General features: G+C 43.6%; 1 protein-coding gene across 4 annotated transcripts in view; it reads right to left on the bottom strand.

The window, feature by feature from the left end:
* Positions 1–537: 537 nt before the first annotated feature.
* The window catches only part of LOC146753464 (obscurin-like protein 1), a 50245-nt gene continuing 29287 nt past the window's right edge, over positions 538–21495 (bottom strand). Inside the window, exons 2-9 of one of the 4 annotated variants that reach the window (XM_085530541.1) lie at positions 15795–16079; positions 14575–14841; positions 14344–14423; positions 12886–12997; positions 12034–12180; positions 7795–8056; positions 7318–7584; positions 5464–6334 (exon numbers count right to left, since the gene is read on the bottom strand). In XM_085530541.1, the coding sequence (XP_085386667.1) occupies positions 12986–12997; positions 14344–14423; positions 14575–14841; positions 15795–16079 (644 nt within the window). In that variant the 3' untranslated portion in view covers positions 5464–6334; positions 7318–7584; positions 7795–8056; positions 12034–12180; positions 12886–12985. Of the gene's footprint in view, positions 6335–7317; positions 7585–7794; positions 8057–8771; positions 9199–12033; positions 12181–12885; positions 13148–14343; positions 14424–14574; positions 14842–15794; positions 16080–21495 lie in introns of those variants that run through there. The other 3 variants (XM_085530538.1, XM_085530540.1, XM_085530542.1) reach the window with 3 other exon arrangements.

The raw sequence follows: 21495 nt of genomic DNA, 5'->3' as shown, positions 1-21495 counted from the left end.
TCACATAAATTGTTAAGCATTGCTTAATAAATTCATTTTCAGAAAACCATTTTTGCGTAGAGTCCCGTAATGCAAAATGATGTTTGAATCCATCAGAGCGAAGGATTGATGCATTGTTCATGCAGCAATTGAATCTTAGAGGAGAACTAAGCAATGTGACAGCTTCTTCCCAATTTAGAATCTCATATAAATAATTATATTTTTCCTGTAGTAATTCATACAGAAATAAAAGTTGATTCCATTTATATTTAGAAAAGTACATTAAATTACTTCATATCCAACTGTGACTGCTCTGTTATATTGATTACTATTTGGATATTAATTGCTAGGTTTCCTTTATAAACAAAACTCCATAAATAACATCTGATCTATTTCACTGGGATCAGAGGTAGGGAATCAGGTTGAGTTTCAAAGCAATATGCCCAAGTTCTCAGACATACCAGTAACCTGGATAGTTTCAGTTTTTAAATGTATCTTTCTATAAGGGTTGTATAGTAAATATAGAGTGTTGGAAGTAACCGTGGGAGACAAGTCTCATGCTATCATGGTCAACAAGCCTCGTTTATTAGGTGTTACAGCATCTCATTTATACAATCAGTAATAAGTTCATGCATATTGCAAAAGTAAAGCTCAGGATTGGTGAATTAGACATTACTTCATCTGACCTTTGTGGTTAGTCTTATGGATACTTTTTCTTTGCAGCTCTGTCTACACCTTGCTACACATCTTGCTTTTCCCTTAGGCCGTCCTTGCTTCTAGATACATATTTCGTCTTTAGCTACATACCCTGTCTTTTCACATCCTGATTTCTTCTCAGCTGCTTAGCCCGTGACCGTCCCTAGGATAAACCGTCTTTGTCTTTAATCACATTCATTCTTTTACAATTTAACTAGTGGAATCTCTTCATGTCCTTTCTCATGAAGCCATTCTGCATAAACACTCTCCACATTTCCCCCGTTTTCTTTTAAAATGAAAAGGCTCAGTTTAACGACCGATTAATCATATTTAACAAGCAGTTCAGTTCATTTGTTCAATCAGTTCTCAAGTAGTTTTATCCTGCTCCATAGCTGCTGCTCTGTGAACTCCTAATCTCAATCCATGGCTGCTGCTCCGTAGAATTCTTCTTGTATTACAACAATTCCAAGATACTGCCTATAGAATAACAACACTACTTATATTAATAACATAACTATTATAACTCGATCAAGACCTCGATTGACAATACTCTAAAAGTGAAAAAAGAGACAAGTCAAATACAACACAACAACATTACTGTTAAACCTACTAAAAAGAACAAACATGTTTGTACTGCAACCTAAGTTTCTTCAACCTAAAAATAAATCCGTGAGGGTCCCATTGTGTTAATCTGTAACTGATCAGGAAAAGTCTTCAATTTTTATATACTCTGATATATTGATTTTAATGACCACTAAAATTTGTGCAATAAATGCTTTTAAGATGCTCATAACCATGCTCTACCAACTGAGTTATCCGGGCTAATAATTGATTAATGATCGTGCAATTTAATGGAATAGCATGTCAAATAGAACCAATTTTAGAGGACAAATGTACTAGAGTATCACTAGGGGCATTAATACTTATTGACCCTTGAGAAACAGCAGACCATGTTGCTGGTGGATGTGACAGGTAGTGCCAGCAGGGCGTCCCCTGCTTCAAGGTGCACATTTCCTCTCTCACCCATCACAGATTCTCTCCTGCATTCAGGGTCTGAAGGATTTCTTCCAGTTGTACACCATATCCGCATGGCCAGTGCGTGATATAGAGCCCAAGTGGAACACCTGCTTGGAAAACAGAATAAACTATCAAATTTAGTTCTATTAGTGTGCACTTTTGTCTAAAATGATGCATGGTTATATTTTCAGATCCCAATTAATTGGATGTAAAAGAGGTATCCGTTCTATGATACAGGGTCATCTCTTTGACTAGAATTCCTTTCCAGGTTTTGTCTTTGCAAATTAAGAAAAGCTAATTAATAGGCTAATAACATCATAACCAAACAGTACTAAAACATTAAAAGAGCTATTCCTGTAGATTCTAGCATTGATTAGATCAAATCCTGTTTAATACACATCTGATCTATTACTAAAATAGAAGAAGCACACAACATCCTAGCTAATGCCTTAAACTCTAAATCTTGAGACTGCATTGGTAAAACAGAAAATCACACACTATGTCAAACTATTAGTAATATTATCTATAGCACAGCAAGTTACAAAGCAATACCACTAAGAAATAAACACACAATTACAATTACTATAAAGGCTGGATGCTATTTTCTGCCTTCAGATGAGACCGAAGATATCATGCTGGAACCCACATAGGGCCAGTCCCTGTGGAAATACGAGCATATTCACAACCCCAAGTTGTCAGTGGTAGAGGACAGTCCCAAAGTCCTGTGGCCATATTCCAAACATTAACCATAGGCTGTTCCTTTAGCACCAGGGAAGCCTCAAAATGACGATCCACATAAGCTGTATCTCTATGAACATGATTCAAAAACTTCATCACAAGCACAAGCAAAACCTTGCATAATTTTTCTTGTAGTGTGTCTCCCATATTCCCCCTTTTTTGTTTAATAATAAGAATGGATTTCAATGTTTGATAAATGTGATCAGTGATAGCTTGTCCAGTGGGAGAATGAGCAATGGCTGTAGTATGTCTAACACACCCTTCTTGGAGGAAAGTTTGAGTGGCCTTAGAGGTATACGCAGGCCCATTATCTGTTTTTGTAGTATGTGGGATTCCCATAGCAGCATAAGCAGATAACCAGTGTTTATGGGTGTCATGACTGAGTTCACCTGTATGTGCTGTGGCAAATACGTAAGAAGAATGAATATCTATTGTTACATGTGCATATTTTACACGGCCAAATTCAGGAATGTGAGTGACATTTGTCTGACACAGTTGAAGAGGTGCTGTGCCACATGGATTTGTCTGAGTCTGAGGCAAAGAGGTATCAGTCAAATTATGTAGTTGATATTCAGTCACAAACACGGTGTATTGCATAGGAGAGAGGATCATTCTTAACGCAGTTTTCCAATCGTGAGGGGTCATAGCGTAAGTGTCACTGTTTGTAACCAAAAGATTGTATGTAAAGGCTGACTGAACTTTGTATGTTCTCACTGACTCCCTTAGCTCCTTCACTGCCTCATAAGGCAGGGATTCCAAATGGGGGACCTGATTAGGAAAGGTTTGCAACGTGTCAGCATCACCCCTTAATATTGTTTCTTCTCTGCAATGCTCTAAGACATCACAGTACGCTGTAGGGAAATTTGTCATTCCTTCTCCAAACAAAGTATCAAGAGAAAATGCGTCCGATTCGCTTTCTGGATCTACAGGACCGGGGTCACAACGATCCTCTGGTTTCGGTCCATCCGCGTCTTTAACCATGTTATACACGGGCTGCACAGACGCAGCCGCGCACGACGAGGGGGGGGCGGCATGGCGAGGCGCAGAGAACGACGTGGGCGAAGCAGAGGGCGGGGGGGCCGTAGAGACTGACAACGCAGCGAGAGACGTGTGCAGGGGGGCAGGCGGCCGCTGGCTGGGAACGGCAGCTTGTATCGGAGCGCGGCCGCTGTTCTTTCTTGCCCTGGGCTGGAGGTTTCTTGACCGGCGATGGCAGGTGACGGTGTTGTGGTTGTTCGAGTGGCAGTTCTGGCACCACACACCGACAGCCTGGCAATTCCGTCGCAAATGTCCCTTAACGCCGCACCGGAAACATTTAAAAGAGGTGCTTGGGCCTGCACTGGTTACCGCAGACGCTTGTAAGGGTGCAAGAGCTGCTAACACTTGATTCTGGGAAGCCTCAGCCTGTGCCTTTAATCCTGCCCCTAGCTCTTTAATAGCCTCAACTATGAAAGCCTGAGCCCCTGTGGGCACGCTCGATAACCTGTCTAACGCCTCCTCTATTGTCCAGTTACTCCTCAAAGTACTTAGAATGCCACGAGCTGTAGCATTACAATTCTGAAGTGCACAATGTTTTAGCATTATTTCCCTCATGTACTCTGGTACTCCAGCCTTCTCTATGGCTCCAGCTACCTTATCTAGAAACGCTCCAAAATCCTCATTTCTTCCCTGCTGGATTCCCATATAAGACGGCAGCCCACCTGGCACCTTGATCTTATCCATAGCCTGCCTGGCCAGATACATTGACTCCCTACATTTAACTGGTCCTAATAAAGCCTGGGCCTCCGTCCGGATGAAAGGACCCATACCTAAAAGTTCTTCAACGGTGACATTATACAAGGGATCTCCGGGCTGCCTAACTATCGCAACGCTCTGTTGGCACATCTCTTCCCAATAAGCATTAAATAGCAATTGTTCGTGCTGCGAAAAAATCAACCTAGCTATAGCCCGACAATCAGATGGCAACAAAACCTGAGTACTCCAGATGTAATCCAGTATCTGTCTCGCTGGCTCACTTTTTACTCCAAACTGACTGACCTTAGACCGCAATTGTGACAACAACTTCCAATCTAAAGCACTGATAGCAGCCTGTGTCCCGCCTGCAGCATTAGGCGAATACCCCACCGACAGCACCGCCTGTCGCACCGCTTCCAACGCCTCACCGTCTCCCGCCTCTAAACAAGCCCGCGCCAGCGCAGCCCAAGCCCCCCCCCGCTCCCGCGCGACGGCCTCCGCCAGGGCACTCTGTGCCCCAGGGAGCGGCTCATTGCAAAGGGGGGTCGAGGGGGCCGGCTGTAGCGCCATGGTCGATGCAGGCGGCTCGTCTGATACAGACGTACCGGGAGACGGGGCACTCGGCTCCGCAGCCACCGGCAACGCAGGCTCGGAGGCCGGCGGCAACTTTACGGTGGACAAAGCAGGGGACACCGGGCAATCTGACCATTCATTATAATTCTTATTCCTCCCCTGCACAGCACTAGCTTGTTCTGCCGCTTCCTTTTCTGCCTGATGTAGCAACAAATCATTATAAACCACACGCCACCACTTCCCGCATTTTTTAGCTGTTTTATCCCCATCTAATATTCCCTGAAAAATTGCATCTCCAAATTTACGCCACTCAGCAAGATCATACACTAAATGCGGATTCTGAAATAACCCTTTAGTATACCCATACGCTAATAACTCGGGGAGTTCCTTTTGCAAGTCTGTCCCCTTAACCTGACACTTTCTTTTCAAAAAGCAAGAAAATACCTGACACCTTTTCTTAAAAAAGCAAGAAAATAATTCACAAACCGCTTGCCTTCCCATACCTATTTGTCAGCACGCTGTTGCAGCCTTAAAGGACGTCATCGGCCCGTATCGGCTAGGCCCTTCTGTAAGGTCACGTAGAGCACCTGCACCTTCTTTTCCTGGCGCATGCTATCCCCACTGCTTAAGGATCCGAACACCTTCGCCGCTGCGATCCTTCCTGGTAGGCCATGTCGGGGTCACCAATTGTTGCAGAACGGCGGGAGAAAAGCAGACGACCACACCTGTCATTGACATATGATCAGCTAATCTCGTTTATTCCTTGGCTGCGTGTACCTTTATAATACGGATAATTAGCTCATACATATTGCAAAAGTGGAGCTCATCATTGGTTCCCAATTACATACCATCCCCGAGTATCTTTGCAGCTTGTTGTTATCATCCTGAAAGTTACTCCCTTGCCGAGTTCACAAAACCATGGTTAGTTTCTCACCATCCCAGGGCATCCTGTTGATCTCACTGTCCTTGCAGGTGGCATGGCTGCTTGATTAACTGCACCATGTTTACGACCCTTCTCAGCTAGCTGTAAAAAACACTCTCTACAGTTACCATCCTACCCCTACTGGTGTTCAAACCATTTCTCCATTTTAGGAATGTTTAGAAAGCAAACATTTCCAGGTCATTCTTGACGTGTTTGGTGATTTTCATGGCAAAATGAGATACATTTACATCAATAGCAATGGGAATTTTCCAGACATCACTGCGCTAAATTGCAGTAATACAGTTCTATTGTAGAAACTATTAAGGCTCGTGGGGGAATAGGTGTAAGACATAGTGACCACACTGAATGTGCTTTCAGCACTCCTTTACTTTCCACAGTACTTACCCTGAACGCCGACCTCTGACTTGGAAACATCAGTGCCAATATCACAGGTATAGAAACCTGCATCTGACTTCTCGAGGTCATGGATAAGGGGACATAGGGTCTTCCCAGACTGTAGCAGCTCATACTTGTTGCCAGAAGTGAGCACAACACTGACCTTTTTCCACACTGGTTTGACCTTCTCTTTAGAGACTTTGCATTCCAATTTAATCACACCCCGCTCCTCATCAAAAACATCATCCAAGGACTTCATGAAGACAGCAGGCTTCTCTGCTATTAAACAGGCAAAACAGAACAACGTGATACAGAAGTTGAGACATTTCCAGTTGCTTTCAGATTTTTAAAGAGGGATCAATAAATCTTTACCATTACTGACGACACCAATATAGAACCTAAAGCGGTTTCATGTCTGTTGACTGAATGCGCTTTATGGAATTCTGAACTAATCAGTAGGAGAATACAGGGAACAGGAGGGACAGCCTGCATTGCCATGGGTGGGACTGATATCATATGAAGTAATTGGGATGCAGCTCTTCTAAAGCTGGAGAGCTGGCATTGCCCTCACATGGAGCAGAGCTCATACAGCAGGCCACAGGATTAAGAGGATAAGCTGCTGAACACTTTTGATTTTCCTGTTTTATTGACTCCTTTTATCTATCTTCTATTTCACACATCAGATGTTTATACTGGGGAAAAAACATCCACCAAATGCAAAAGAAAGGAGAAAGAGGAAATCCTTCAAACTCTGAGCGCACTGAGTAAAAGAGTTTAACTGCTGGGGAGAGCAGATTAGAATCACAGTATCCTTAGAACTGGAAGAGACCCTTAAAGGCCATCTAGCCCAGATCCCCTGCAATAAACAGGGACATTCACAGCTAGATCAGGTTGTTCACAGCCTGGCCATTAGTCATTCCAGAGGCAAAACACACACTCTGAATGATCTCTCCCTGCAGTCATAAATCCTTGCAGACAACAGCATTGACACTGCATGCTACTGAAGCAGTAAAAGAAATTGCTCTTGTAAGTCTCCTTGTGTTAAGTAAAATGATGGTAAAAAGCAATGGAATGCTTTGGCAGGACACCAAAACCATCCTCCTTCGTTGATATCTGCTGCAATGGAACCTTCCACTGGAAGAAAGCCCCTGATGACTTGTCACCCCAGAGAGGTGAGCTTTAGAAGCAGGACTGCTGCACAATAGAATGAACTGGAGCTCCTTAGCATCTCTTACATCCAGGAGGGCTGTGATCAGACCCACCTATCACCTTCAGGCGCGCGCTTTCTGACACCTTGTCTGACTTCACTGTCACTGTGCCAGCATCCTCAGGCTTAACCTGCTTCATTGTCAGTGTGCAGCAATTGCCAACATTCTTGATGTCATTGTAATTGTTGGTGTAAAGGAGGTTGCCATTCAGGAACCATTCCACGTCCTCGACATCATGGGACAGCTCGCAGGAGAAGACAGCAGAGCTCTCTTCTTCAATTTCCACATCCTGCAGCTGCTTCGTTACTTCTACATTGTGGGCTGTGGGGAAACAAGGTGAACTGTTACCACTGTTATTATAAATCATACTGGGATGTGGTAGAATGGTTGGACTAGATGATCTTTGTGTAATCATCTATGTGAAGATTATACATTAATAAAGTTAGCAGGAGAGAATGTCAGAAATCAACCTCAAGAAGAGAAATCGGAGGTGAAATAGGACATGGAAGAGGCCACCCTCCCTGCTCATACCTTCAGCTGTCAGCGTGGCCTCAGTCCCTGCAATTCCTGCCTTGCACTTGTACACACCAGCTCAGCTTCAACTTCAGAATCTTGAGCTCTGCTGAATGCTTATCCCTCTTGATCTTGTACTTCTCAGAGGGCTCGATGGGTGTGTGGCCCTTGAACCATTTCATAACCTTTGGAGAAGGCTTGAAGTCACAGGACAGGATGACAGAATGACATTCCAAAGCTGTCTTGTCCTCCAACTTCCTGGTGATTTGTATATGGGAATCTGCAAAGCAGGGGTGGAAGAGAAGAAAGGATGAGGACAATTGGAAGAATAGGAAAGTCTCTTGCGTCTGTTCCATTGCAATTAATGTCATGTTCACAATGGTTCTTTGAACCACTCTAAAGATAAAACAAATGATTGTCTATAGGGAATGCAACTGACTACATTTCTATAAAGTAATACTGTATATTATCTACCAAATGCAAGGTCCAGCTCTTGTTCTGTGCTTTTTAAATTACTCCCAGTTGAGGCTATTATTCAATTAAGAGTGAGTTGAAAATATAACAAGTACTTTAGGATGTGAATGGAGACTCTTACGCTGGGGACAACAGCAGATAAAAAGCCTGGAAGTTTCTTTCAGATGAAATCAATGACAAACTGCATCAAATTTAGGTGCTACCAAACTTAAACTTGTCTAGTTCAGAAATACAATTAATTTCACCTGATTTGACTTCTTTGGTATAGCCAAGGACAAAACCTCAGCTCTGTAGATCTGAATAGTAAGCACATAGTAACTATTCAACAACTATTCAAACAGATCTTTTACTGAGATGCAGCTGTCTCATTTGGTGTCCAACGACTTTGAACTGGAAATGGAGCAGACCCTCCAGACACACACACAATATTTCAAAGACTCCAGTCTTTGAAACGTAACAGGAAGCCTGTACGTTAATTAATTCTTCATCTTCATGATGTAAACCAAGCCTGGATATGTTACCTCTGACGAGCAGATTGGCTGTGGATTTGGATTTGCCAATTGAGAACTGAATGGTGCCTGTCATATCAGTGGTGGTTTTCGGTATGGTCAGCCGGTGGATGGTACCTTCTTGCTGCATAATAAAGTTTCTACCAGCCTGTAAGACTTCCCACGTAGATACCACCTGCGAGGTTTCACAGAAGGAATGGATATCTCGCATTCAAATTTGGCTTCTTCAGGCTCAGTCACATCCTCATCACACAACTCCTATACTAGACTAATGGATTGCTCTTTAAGAAGGGTGGAACAAGAGAAAGCAGAGATTTAGAAGGAATGTAAAAAACCCTTACATTATCACCCTACTTACTCATGTCAGCATTACTGCACATGAACACTACACCTATCAGCTCAAAATGCCTTAAAACATCATTAAAAAATAATAGAAAGAAAGGAATGTTGTTAAGAAGTCAGACAATAAGACTGACAACCCGAAGAGAGCCCAGATCTTTTGATTCTTACTCCAACATCCAAATCAAACCATGACCTTCCCATCCCGATATCAAACTCCTCGCATTACGAAATGGAATAGAGGTTCAATGAAACACGGACATTGATAATTACTTTGGTTAAATACAGCAACTTAGCTCTGAACAACAAGTTTTCTCCAGCCAGTTCCCTATCCTGCAACTGGTCCATCCATCAAAACCATTTCTCTCCACTTTGGTGACCAGGATGTCATGCAGGACGGGATCAAATGCTCTGCACAAGTCCAAGTAGATGATGTCAGTAGCTCTCCCATTATCCACTGATGCTGTTACTCCACCATGAAAGACCACCAAGTTTGTCAGCCATGGCTTGACCTTGATGAAGCCATATTGGTTACCACCAATCACCTCATCTTTATTTTCCAAACTATGCCAAGGAGAACTAGACAGAACTCTACAGTGTCGTGTCACTACAAACCTGTCTGAACCATTGGCTTCTCTGCATGCTCATCACTAGTCTCTCCTTAGCTTGTGTGCCCACAATGTATGGGGAATGTCAGCCACAAATCTTACCTAGGGGACATCATTGCTTCAAAATCCCTTGAACATCACACAATCCCTTTTAACTCTCCAGGTCTGCACTTATTTATGTCAGAATCAGACCGTTTTTCTGTGCTACTATTTCCCTTTCCTTCTGAAGGGTCTGGATACAACTTGGATTAACCTCAGGAGCAGAGTTCCTGTATTGAATCATAGAATCATAGAATTACCCATGTTGGAAAAGACCTTGAAGATCATCAAGTCGAACTGCAGCTCCCGTAGCTGCACACTCCCGTAGCTGGGAGACCACAGAACAAGTGGTTCTGTGAGCAAAAGCGAAACCACTGCCTAATCCAACTCCTCCAATCTCTGCGCTCTGCCAGGAGGGACATGTACAAATAGGGTGGCAGATACACACAGGAGATAAATATTTCCACTTCCCTCAGCCAACACTGCTCTGAATTTCTATGGGACATGCAGTTGGATGAAAAGGCATTTGACAAAGAAGGAAATGAATGAGTTTAATCTGCTGTGTCATTCTCTCGGTAGCCAGAATAACTAACCCTCGCCAGTGTTAGTTCAAAGAATAGGCAGATTTTATCTCCTGACATGAGCAGTAATTCAAAGAAGCTGGTATATGATCCAGTATCCTGCATATTCACTGCAGGCAGGCAAAGACATTATGAGATAAGGGAGATCTACACATCACTTGTTATGAACACCTCATAAAGATAAAACCACACACAATGGGAGAGTTTATGAAGAGGACTACTCTTGGACTGCTTTCCAAGAGGGATCAATTAGTAACTCTCTTCGCTCATTTTTCACACTACTCTACAGTGTCCTCCTGAGCCCCCTTACTCCTGTTGCCAACTGCTGTTGCAGGGAATCCTGAGGAACCAAGGATTCATAGTTGTTCCATCAGTAGTCCTTGGTCAGCTCTCCCTCCCTGCCCCTTCTGTTTTGATCCCACTAACCAAATTTCAGTTAGTCTGAAAAGAGGATGGAAACCTCCGCAGCAATTAGTTTCTAAATATCTTGCAATGGGCAGCTTGTAGGAGCCCCATCTCAATGCCCACAGCACAGGAGGCAGGACTGCTTAGTCCATGCACTAGTGCATTTACCAGCACAGATGTAAGCCCAGATCAATGCACACCAAATACAGGCTCTCAGTTTGCACAAGGAGGCATCCATGGAGCTGAAGTATTAGGCAGATATTGTGGTGGGGCAGCAGTTATTGAGACGCCAGACAAAAAGGACACAGATAAGGTGGCAACTCAGCTTTACCATTATGACTGCTGATGGAACATCTAATTTCACTGCTCAAAAGAGAACTTCCATATAACTGGAAAGGATGAAATTCACAGGGGAAACCACACACAGACACACACAAAAGCAATACAAAGGAGATGAAGGATGGTTCACATACTGGTGATTCACTCTGAGATGCAAGCAAATGAAAGAGTATCCCCAACCATTTGCCTCCCCAAATGCTAAATATATAAACTCGTTGCTGTGATAGCTCCACCAGACGTGAGCAATACATTGTAAAACCTTATGGGGTCAATCAGTTTAAATTCATAAATTCATTACACCACCAAAAACAGACCAGTGTGACCAGGCTGGTTCATTTCAGCTCTTCAAACCTGTTGATGAAAATGTCTGAGAGCTGACATGCTTACCAGCCAAAGCTAAAAACTGTAAATCAAATGTAATAGGCTGGCTTTGCCTACTGTATAGAAATGATGCCTGAAAAAAAGAAAAGAGAAAAAAAAAAAAAAAAAAAAAAAAAAGAACCTAAACCAGAGCAAATGGAATGGCTGCATAAAACAGCCAGTACTGAAACAGCAACCCAAACTGGTTGCAGACTGAGAGAGAAAATGAGAGTTCACCAAAGTCATGGGACAGGACAGATGTTCATGTTCATGCTAACACTGAACCCAAGTGGCCACATGAGGACAGCATCTAGTAGGAAATCCTTTCAGACGTCCCTTGGGAAGGTGGCATCTACCAGGGCACAGCAGACCCGTGTGTTCAGTAACCAGTCTGATGCTTCAGAGCCTGCTGATGAGCTACAAACTGGGGTTTAACCAGTGCAACACATGGAGGGAAAATCTGCCTTGAGCATAAAGAAGAAAGAGAAAGGTATCCACAGTGACTAACCAAGAAATGCCCAAACTGCCATGAAGCATTTCTTCCTGTGGTGCAAAACACCATAAGAGGATTTATTTGCTCTTTCAGTTAAACATACCATGTACCTTTAGGGTAGCTGATGTCTTTTCTTCAGCTGCTTGGCACGTGGATGTTCCCTGATCTTCATATTCACACTTGTGAAAAATGAGGCTTCTCTTATTTCCCTGGGAAGTAACACCCACTTTTTTACTTTGATGGAGCTCCTTCCCATCCTAGAAGGGAAAATATCAAGTCACATCTCCATGAGTCCTTCCATCTCTGCACTGAGCAAAGGCAGCCTTCAGATCTATGCTTAATTCATCCACTCCCCCAGAATTAATGGAACTGTGCTTACTGGAACATATGCTGAAGCTTAAGCACAGTGCAGTGTTTTCAACATGTAGGAACAGCTATAGAACATGCAGAAATTCTGGCTGACATATGAGAGCTTAAGGCACTGCTGAGGACTGTTAACAAGCCCGTTTGGACATCACCTTGAATAAATGACGTTATCCCCAAGTAAGGGAGAAGGAACAGCTGAGCACCGCGGAGGTACACAAAGTGCCAGAGCAAATTCTCACACTGTCACATGCAAAGAAAACTGAGATTTCACCCTAAAACCCAGTTCACAACAAGGCTGCAAAATCCTGGCTGAGAATTTCTATGTTAGATTTGAAGGTCAAGACTGTGCTCCAGCCAACAATATTTTGTGCAGCAAGACCTCAGGAGTTCACAAGAAACCCAAAACAGCTTGATAAATGAACTCAGGACAGAATAACAAAGATTGCTGATCTGGGCAAGTAAAAGAGCATAAAGAAAAGAGAGCAGTGCAAAAGCTATCAAGCAAAAGCTCAGACTTGCATCCCTTGGAAGTGAAATTAAAGGCTCTCATTCATTTCCAGAGAAGTCAGAAATGAAAATACCACTACATGCCATACCTTGAACCACTTGACGTCCACTTGGGCCTGGACAGCTCACACTCAAATGTGACCTTGTCCTTCTGAGTGATGCTAATGTCTGCCAATGGTTTGCTGATTTTCACAGGCAATTCTGAGAAGGAGAAAGAAGGATGTGGATTTAGTTGGGAATGAGGTCTCTAGGAGCATCTGGCATAAGGAATAATGAAAGGCAGTGCCTACTCTCCATGCTCACTAGAACTTGTCATTAACAACAAAAAAACCTATTGTTTTGAGCACATTATCATTACTTGTACTAGGGACAATCATGTTACAACAATCCTCTTGATATTGGAGGGATACCCTGGTGGCAATGGCCCAGTGCATAACATTCTTATATGCATTATTGACATAATTGCGAATAGAATATTGGCATAACTGCCAATAGAATTGATAAGTGCACATTTTGGGACACAGAAGCAGAATTTTGTGACAACTCTCAGCCCGGAATATGTTGATGAAGAAGATGTCCTAACAGTGCATGCCAGTGATTTGACAAACCCTGCTCAGTATGACACAGTTCGTCTTCAATTTTTGGGATCTCTGATTCCCAGTTGGCTCTTAGGCAAAAATAAATAAATAAATAAAAATGCACCCAAACAACCTAGTCCTCCCTCATCTCACCCTTCCCATCCAGTTGCTGCCTCACAGAAGGGGTAAAATAAAAACTCTCTTGTACTAGCAGAGAGATTTGCTATGGAGTAACTTAAGTAAGGATGGGAGACTGAAGGTGTTGGGGAAGACATCCAGGCTTTAGCTACGGGGCATGCATGCAGAATCACAAAACAAAGGCCAGTCAGAGAAATCACAGCTTCGTGAGAATTAATGGGGTTGTTTCTACATGCCCACCCTATCTGCCAGTGTAAACCCTTCCAGTGAAAAAAAGGAAAGCTACATATAGGTGGGGAGAATTGTTGGTGAAATTATTTGTGATATTTTTTGCTAATAATATGCTCAAAATCCTGGAGCAAGACTTCAAGTTAAGCAACTCAGTCTGTGTAAGTAGACTTACAGAAGGGAACGATAAAGCTTATGGAAGGGAACTTTCAAGCTAATCCACAGCTAAAACAGAGTAGAGACGAATTGCAGGAGCTTGTTTACTTACTTTGCACAAGTGTGAGCTTTAACCACTGCTGAGCTCCTAGTACAAAAGTCTGAACCAACAAATTTCACCACCATGGGAGCTGATGGAGGAGAAGAAACCACTTAGGAGCACATGAAAGATGTGTCCCTAAGTGTATGAGCTCCTTTATGTATGAGCACCTTCAAAGAGCCAAAAGAGTCAATGATTTTATTGGAAGCATCAGATTTTATGACCCGCAGGAAGTGATCACCATAACTCACACTCACATCTCCTGCCTGTAGAGGATATCCTCTTTGCATCTACAAAGATGCAAGAAGAAAAGAGGCAAAGAAGGGGTAAAAAAATTCCCATCTTACATTTGGGATGCTTAATTCCAGACTTGAAGGCTGATTTGCCCACTTAACTGCTGTGCTCTTCAGAAGCAGTTGTTCCACAGCTATTTAGAGAGAAAGACAAGTTTTGTACTAGTTGTTAACACAGAGAACAGCATAAACACACAAATAAACTCAGCTTTGCAGTGTTGTAATGGCTGATGAGGGAAGCCAAGGATCCTTCCGCACTGTCAGCCTTCATTTCCAGAGACATACCTTTGGGGGTGATGGTAATGCTGCTCTTGTCATCTCTGGACTCACAGAAGTACTCTCCCTCATCCTCAGCCCGGATCCCTGTTATTGTCAGGGTTCTTCTGACCCCTTCCTCATCAATCTGGAAACGTTTGCTGGGTTTGATCTCAACTGCATTCCTGCGCCACACCACCTTCCCTTTGGCATGGCTCACTTCACAGCTTAAAGTGACACTGCCTCCAATCTCAGCATTAACAGCTTCGAGCTTCTTGGTGAACTTCACTGGGATTTCTAAGAAGCAGAGGAAAGAAAAGAACTATGAGAATGCACAAGTTAACAAACGTGTTCTACAAAACCAAATAAAAAACCCCATGAACAGACACACTTGGGGATCATGGCAGGCTGAAAGAAACCCAGAAGAGAGAAATCTGGAGATATTATCAGCATGGAATTATATTATCATTCTATTTCTGCAATGTAAGAACAGTGCTTTAAAGAGGCTTAAAGACTACCTTCCAGTGTCTCTAATCTTCTACCTAATGAGATGTGTGGTGGTTTTTTGCTGCTATTGTCGGTTGGTTGGGACTGTCTCCTATTGCTGCTTTGATTGTTCTGTTTTTTAACATCAGAGTCTAATTTGCCTGACTACCATTAAAAATCTGTACAGATGGAAGAACCCCAGCAGCCACGTTTGTATTTCATGTCACTGGAGACACAGCCAATGGAATCAGAGATCTGGGAACGTGACACATTCAACCTGTTGACATGACCTGCTAGCAACCACTCCCATGCAGTCACAGCCAAAGGGAGCTGGTGGGGTGCATGCCAGCTGCAGATTTCTCCAGTGTAGGTGTCTGAAGGGACACAAACCCCATTCTACATCCTCCTCATCAGCTCTGACATGCTTAGCAGAGTCAGGAAGAGCTGAGGCTCTGAACACACCCTACCAACTACTTTAGGAAGAGATAGAAACTGGGTGAAGACAGTGAAGAGCACACACTAGAAAAGAACCCACCATAGTCCCTGAGCTCTCAAGTGGGCAGCAGAGGACAAACTTGGATCTCTGGAGGCAAGAAGGTCTTTTCTGGTCTATGCTGGGGTTGCTACAGCAGCTGCAACAGCAATTCAAGCGTCAAGCTTTTAAGAACAGCTGTTAAGAGAGACCAATCTTCTTCACTTCATCCTCCCATAAGAAAAGAGCAGCTGTAAAGAAGGACACAACATGCAGGCTTCTATCTGCTCACCTTTCACTTCTACTTCCAATTCCTGCTTGTCATTCTTTGTCTTATGCGTATGGCAAGCATACACAGCAGTGTCTGTGCTCTCTGCCAGGATCACCGTCAGAGTCCTGGATGCCCCATCACTCTTGATCTCATACTTCTTGCTCGTCTTGATTTCCTTTCCATCTTTGTACCACTTCACTGCAGCAGATTCAGGTGTTACTGAGATAGTCAGAGTGATGCTTTCATGCTCTTGAACAACGAGTGTCTCCTTCTGGACAAATTCCTTTTCAAATTTAGCCTCTGGTTCTGAGAAAGACATTGAAACAGGAAAATTAGTAACTTCTCAAATCCTTAAAGTCAGCAGTTTTCAGTTTCTATGCCTCACAATTCTATAACAGCTCATCCATCATCTGTTACAACATAAAGAATATGGCTAATAGAATCTTTTGCTGAGCGGGAAGGAAGAAAATGATCCAACAAGAAATCCAGAGCTTCTGCTTAGAAGAGAAGCAAAGGCATGGAAATTAAAATAGATATTTTATCTGCTTGTACCATTTTACTTCAGTTGGATCCTGTGCTACTTCACAGCTGAGGGAGGCACTTGATGCCAGGGCAGCACTCACCTCTTTCTGCACCTTCTCCTGGTTTATAAACACAGGTTTTGGCTCTGAGGGAAGAAAAGAAAAAGTATTGACTGAGGGACTGAAATGAGACCATCTTGCAGGTTTTATGTACAGGTTGGAACAGGTTTAGGTTACCACTTGTGCCCAAACTAATAGCCTTCACTAGAGAATATCAGCTCTTCTGTTAAAACAAAGTGTCAAATCTAGGCAAGAAAGAACCTAGGAGCTGAAGAAACCAAGAGGGTCCAAATACGCCTAGTATTTGAAATGTAGGAGAACAGATAAACCCTAAATAAATGGGCTCCCACTTCTATTAAATGGTTTGCCCTACAAAAGGCTATAGAAGTGCAGAATATTTCTGACGCACTTACATCATGGACTTCTCTAGTGCTAGCCAGCTTCTAACAGCAGCCCAATTCTGAAGAAGCTTCCTATGCTTGTCTGGGTCCCAGGAAAGATCCCAGGGTCCTGATGTTGATACCAAGACAGAGGCTCCAAGGATGAATGCAGGACTAGTAGGTGTGAGGGGGACTGACATTGCCTTTTATTTGCAGTGGAGACATGGAAGACCACTCATTCAGATCATTCGTGCAAGCATATTCAGGCATACCCAGCTCAGGTGACCGGGAAGGCTCCTGCTCCCCAGCAGTCATGGCAAACCCTTCCAGGACCTGTCCCCTATCTCCTCCCTCCTCGCTGTCACTCTGTGAAGCCTTCTGCTGCCATCCCTTTCCCTTCCTTCATGACTTTCTCCTCTGCATGCTGTCTGAATTCTGAGTGGCAGCAGCTGCCCAGGAGGGTAAGTTCAGCTCAAGTTGCTGTGCTGCTGACCGTTGCAGTACGTGCAATCCCAGGATTCACACCACAGCTCTACCACCAGCACTGCAGTCCACTGAAGGCCAGGGAGCAGGGCAGCAAGCCAATGCAAGAATGCAGTTGACACACTCTACATTTGATCTCCCTGCTTGTATTGACTGTAGAAGCATCATTCTCTCCGCCCATCTTCAACAGCCCCTGTTTTGACTGATGGTTTTCAGGGGAGGTTCAAGTTGGATGTTAAGAAAACCTTCTTCTGAAGAGGAATGGTGATGTGGTGGCACAGCTTTGCAGGGAGCTGGTGGGGTCACCATCCCTGGAAGTGTTCAATAACCATGGAGATGTGGCACTGAGGGACGTGGGCAGTGTGCATGGTGGGATGGGTTGAGGCTGGATGTGGGGATCTTTGTGGTCTTTTCCAACCGCAATGATTTGATGAAGATCAGAAGGCTTGCTTATTAGCAAGACAACAAACATGGCCTAGACCAACCAGGTGATGCAAAACTTCTCACAAATGCAATGGAGCTTTGGCCCACTTCAAGTAAGGATTTCAGCGTGCACCACAAATACTGAGATAATGAGATGGCAGAATCAGCCCTTTTTACTCTAGTTTTCTATAGGTTTCCAAGGTGTGCAGCACTTGTTTCTTTTAAGCAAGAAGGTCTAATCTGCATTCCGTAACACTCAACACTGAGTACCTAATATTCAACATGTCCTTAAAATAGGATTGTTCTGTGCTACCATTGGAACCCTGGGGTAGAGGAACCCTGAAAAGCTTTCTGAGTGCAATGGGAAGAGGATCAATTAAGACTCAGGACTCCATTCCACTTTGGGCGAAGCTAGTAAGATGAGGATTCCTGTAGTGAAAGAGCCAACCACTCCAAGAGTACTCATAATCCCTCCTGACTTTCACACCACATCATTTTGCAGTGAGGGCTGGACTGGCACGTCATGTTACAGTGGTACACATGAGAAATACAGCAATGGTAGCTAGGCAAGCACTCTCCACGTATGGCAGAGGAGGAGGTATTACATTACCCTGTGCAGCCATGAGCTCATCCGGTCTGAAAGAGAACAGAAAACCTTTGGTTTCTGAGGCAAACAGCTAATAATAGCCCTCAGCTAGCAAAATTCAAGTGGAAAAGCACTACATTTCTGGGTTTTCTCCCTACACCTCTGCAATAAGACGTGGGCTGGCTTTGGCTGCTGAGGATTAACTTGGTTGATTCCAGCTGTTGCCATAGTCTTTCTGTCAACGTTCATGTTTCATTTGCTCTGACAGATACCTCCCAAATCTACCCTGTCTGTAATCCACTCTTTGCTGAAACTGCCAATTTCCTGAGCCAAAAGCATGAGCTACACAACTCACGGAACAGATCCAAAGGCCCCAGAATAACATCCACATGGTGTGGGAACAGTAAGAGCTGATACTTTAGAGTCTACACCACAGGCAGCAGCAAAACTGTCTACTACAGGAGCAGAGATATATTGCACACCAGGGACTGAAGGAGCAGAATGCCCCAAGACGGAGAGAGCAAAGACTGCAACCTTTACAAGGGAACAGAACGCAAGCTATGCCCTGCAAGGACACCAGGTCTGTGTGAGCAGAAAGGCAGTAGACTCCCAGTACAGTTGCTCCTCCACAGAGCTGATCAAATGCCAAACCTTGACCAGGATTAAGCTCCAATGTGTTCACTGCCATAAGAAAGAACAGGAGAAAACAGATTCCCTGTCCTGATCAGCTCAGAATACAAGACGAGAACTGTAAAGTTAACAGAGAACAAGTTGACTTATGAGCAAAAACCAGTAGAGTGCAGCTACAAATAAAACAGAAGACAAACCCTTGTCATCAGCCAGCTCACTAATGGTCACTCAGAATGCAGCTGATGTGCCCACGGCTATCTGGAGTCTAAGTTAAAATTTACCGGATCTTGTGCAAAATATACTGACACCAGAGCAATCTCTGCTGCAGCTGGAGTGAGAGATCTACCTCCGTGCTAAACTCTCAGACTAATGAGAAACGTACAATTAGAAAGGTATCAATGGATTCACGACTGATCATTACATTTACAGAACATGGAACGAATGGTCGTCAACGTGGGATTCAACAAGCCAAAGGCAAGTGCAATGCCTCTGACTAAAAGTTCTTAGGACACCGACAACCAAACCTTCTCAGTGCAGCCACAGTAGAGATCTGTAACTACTACTGTTGAAATATCAACTGGTAGAGCAGTGTTGCACATTGTACAAATCACAGTTGGACATCCATGGACAGATGATGATAAAAGTAGTTGTAGGGGAAGAGCTGGATGAAACATTGTTAAAAGCAAATAATCATTTTACCTGCACGTTTGTAAGCAATTCTTTTCATCCTCCCCAAAAGTTTCATGGCAGAATCAAGAGGACACGTTCACACAGATGTTTCCACAGTCAGACTATGGAATAATCAAAGAATATCAAGCAAAACGTGTTTCCTACCAGTTACATGAATCTTGATGGTGAGTTTCTGGCCAGCAGCCTCGCAGCTGTACTCCCCTGCATCTTTCTTCTCCACCTGGCTCACCACCAGCCGACGCTGTTTGCCCTCTGACTCAGCCTTGAACTTCTTGCTCCAGGTGATCAGTTTCCCCTCCTTGTACCACTTCACCTCAGTCTTCTCCTGGGCCACCTCGCAGCTCAGCGTGGCATTTTCTGTTGGTGCAGCCTTCACCTCCTTCTGCACCTTCTGCTTGTTGATAAAAGCATCTTCTGCTTCTGGAATTGAAGGCAAATGGGCACATTTAAGACATGAATCTTTTCTACACAGCCTTCCCCAAATGCCCAAATTAGTCTTTGGACTGTACTGTTGAGGACAGCTTTCCCACTCACATTTCCTGACAGTGCTATGAACTGAATGAAAACATCTGAACTATATCAATTGCCAGTGAAGAACTTCCTCCCTGCCAGACCAAAACAGCTTAGATAGCCCTAAACTTGTTTTCATTTCCACCAGTATCATGTTCCAAAATCTTCAAAAAGAAAAAAACACCCCTTTCCCCACTGTCTAGCAGCACACCAGCATACGCAGTCATTGAAAAGTCTGTTTCATACAAGGGGACAGGCATTAAATGGTCCAAACAAGCTGACAGCTGTAAGTTGCTTTGCCAGCAAAAGCCAGGTGAGGGTCAAGGTTAAATTCTGTTTGTGATTAAGTCATAGTGAGGAAATGTATTTTTCTCACCTACTTATTTCTGAAAACAGTTCTAATATCGCCTGAGTTTTCAGAGGCAGTAATAAAATGGTTTCCCCTATGGAATCATAGAACGGTTTGGGTATAGATGGAAGCTTTAAAGATCATCCAGTCCAACCTCTTGCCGCGGTCAGGGACATCATTCACTAAATGAGGCTGCCCAGGGTCCCCATCCAGCCTGGCCTTGGACACTCCCAATGATGAGTCACCCACAACCTTCACTGGACAATCTGTTCCAGTGTATCACCACCCTCATCATAAAGAACTTTTCTCATGTCCAAACTGAGTCTACCCTCTTAACTTTTGAAACCATTGCCCCTTCTTATGTTGCTATAGACCCTAGGAAAAAAGCCTTTTTCCACTTTCTTATCAGACTCTCCTAATAAATAGAACGCCTGTCTTCCTCCATTTCTGGAAAGAAAAGCACCGGCTTGAAGCCTTCCTATTTTTAAGCATTTCTTTTGCACCTCTTATAGAGAAGAAAACAAAAGAAAATATGGGAAAGCCTTTTTAGTTGCAGGTTTCTTTAATTTAATACAAACCATTAATGCCGCCTTCAAGCATTGTGACCAAATGCTGTCTCTAAGACTATCGAGGAAGTAGCATTTGCAGGGGTGTGCTTGTGCCCTAAAGATATCTTTAATATTCTTTAATTTCCCCTGTAATTATTGACTTCTCATTTTGCTATCATTGCATCTACTTGAGATCCCCAGGGAAATTCCCCAATTATTTCCAGCCTGTCTTAAGCTGAGGCTACCCAAGTCCTCTGTGTTCATAGCTTCAGAAGGCAAACAGAAAAGTACACGAATTAAACAGAATTTAAGCACCATCTGCATCACTGAATGCTGGGGTTGCACATGTCAAACCACTTAACTTTCCCCTCCTTCTTTGTTGGAGGGTTCAATACAATCAAAACAATTTCTCTCACCTGTGACATGAATCTTGAAGGTGAGTTTCTGGCCAGCAGCCTCGCAGCTGTACTCCCCTGCATCTTTCTTCTCCACCTGGCTCACCACCAGCCGATGCTGTTTGCCCTCTGACTCCACCTTGAACT

Source organism: Coturnix japonica, chromosome Z, assembly GCF_054131305.1.
Source record: "Coturnix japonica strain WE chromosome Z, WE-NBRP24, whole genome shotgun sequence".
Classification (NCBI taxonomy): Eukaryota; Metazoa; Chordata; class Aves; order Galliformes; family Phasianidae; genus Coturnix; species Coturnix japonica.
The sequence above is the reverse complement of the archived record's forward strand: the minus strand, read 5'-3'. Positions and strand labels throughout refer to the sequence as shown.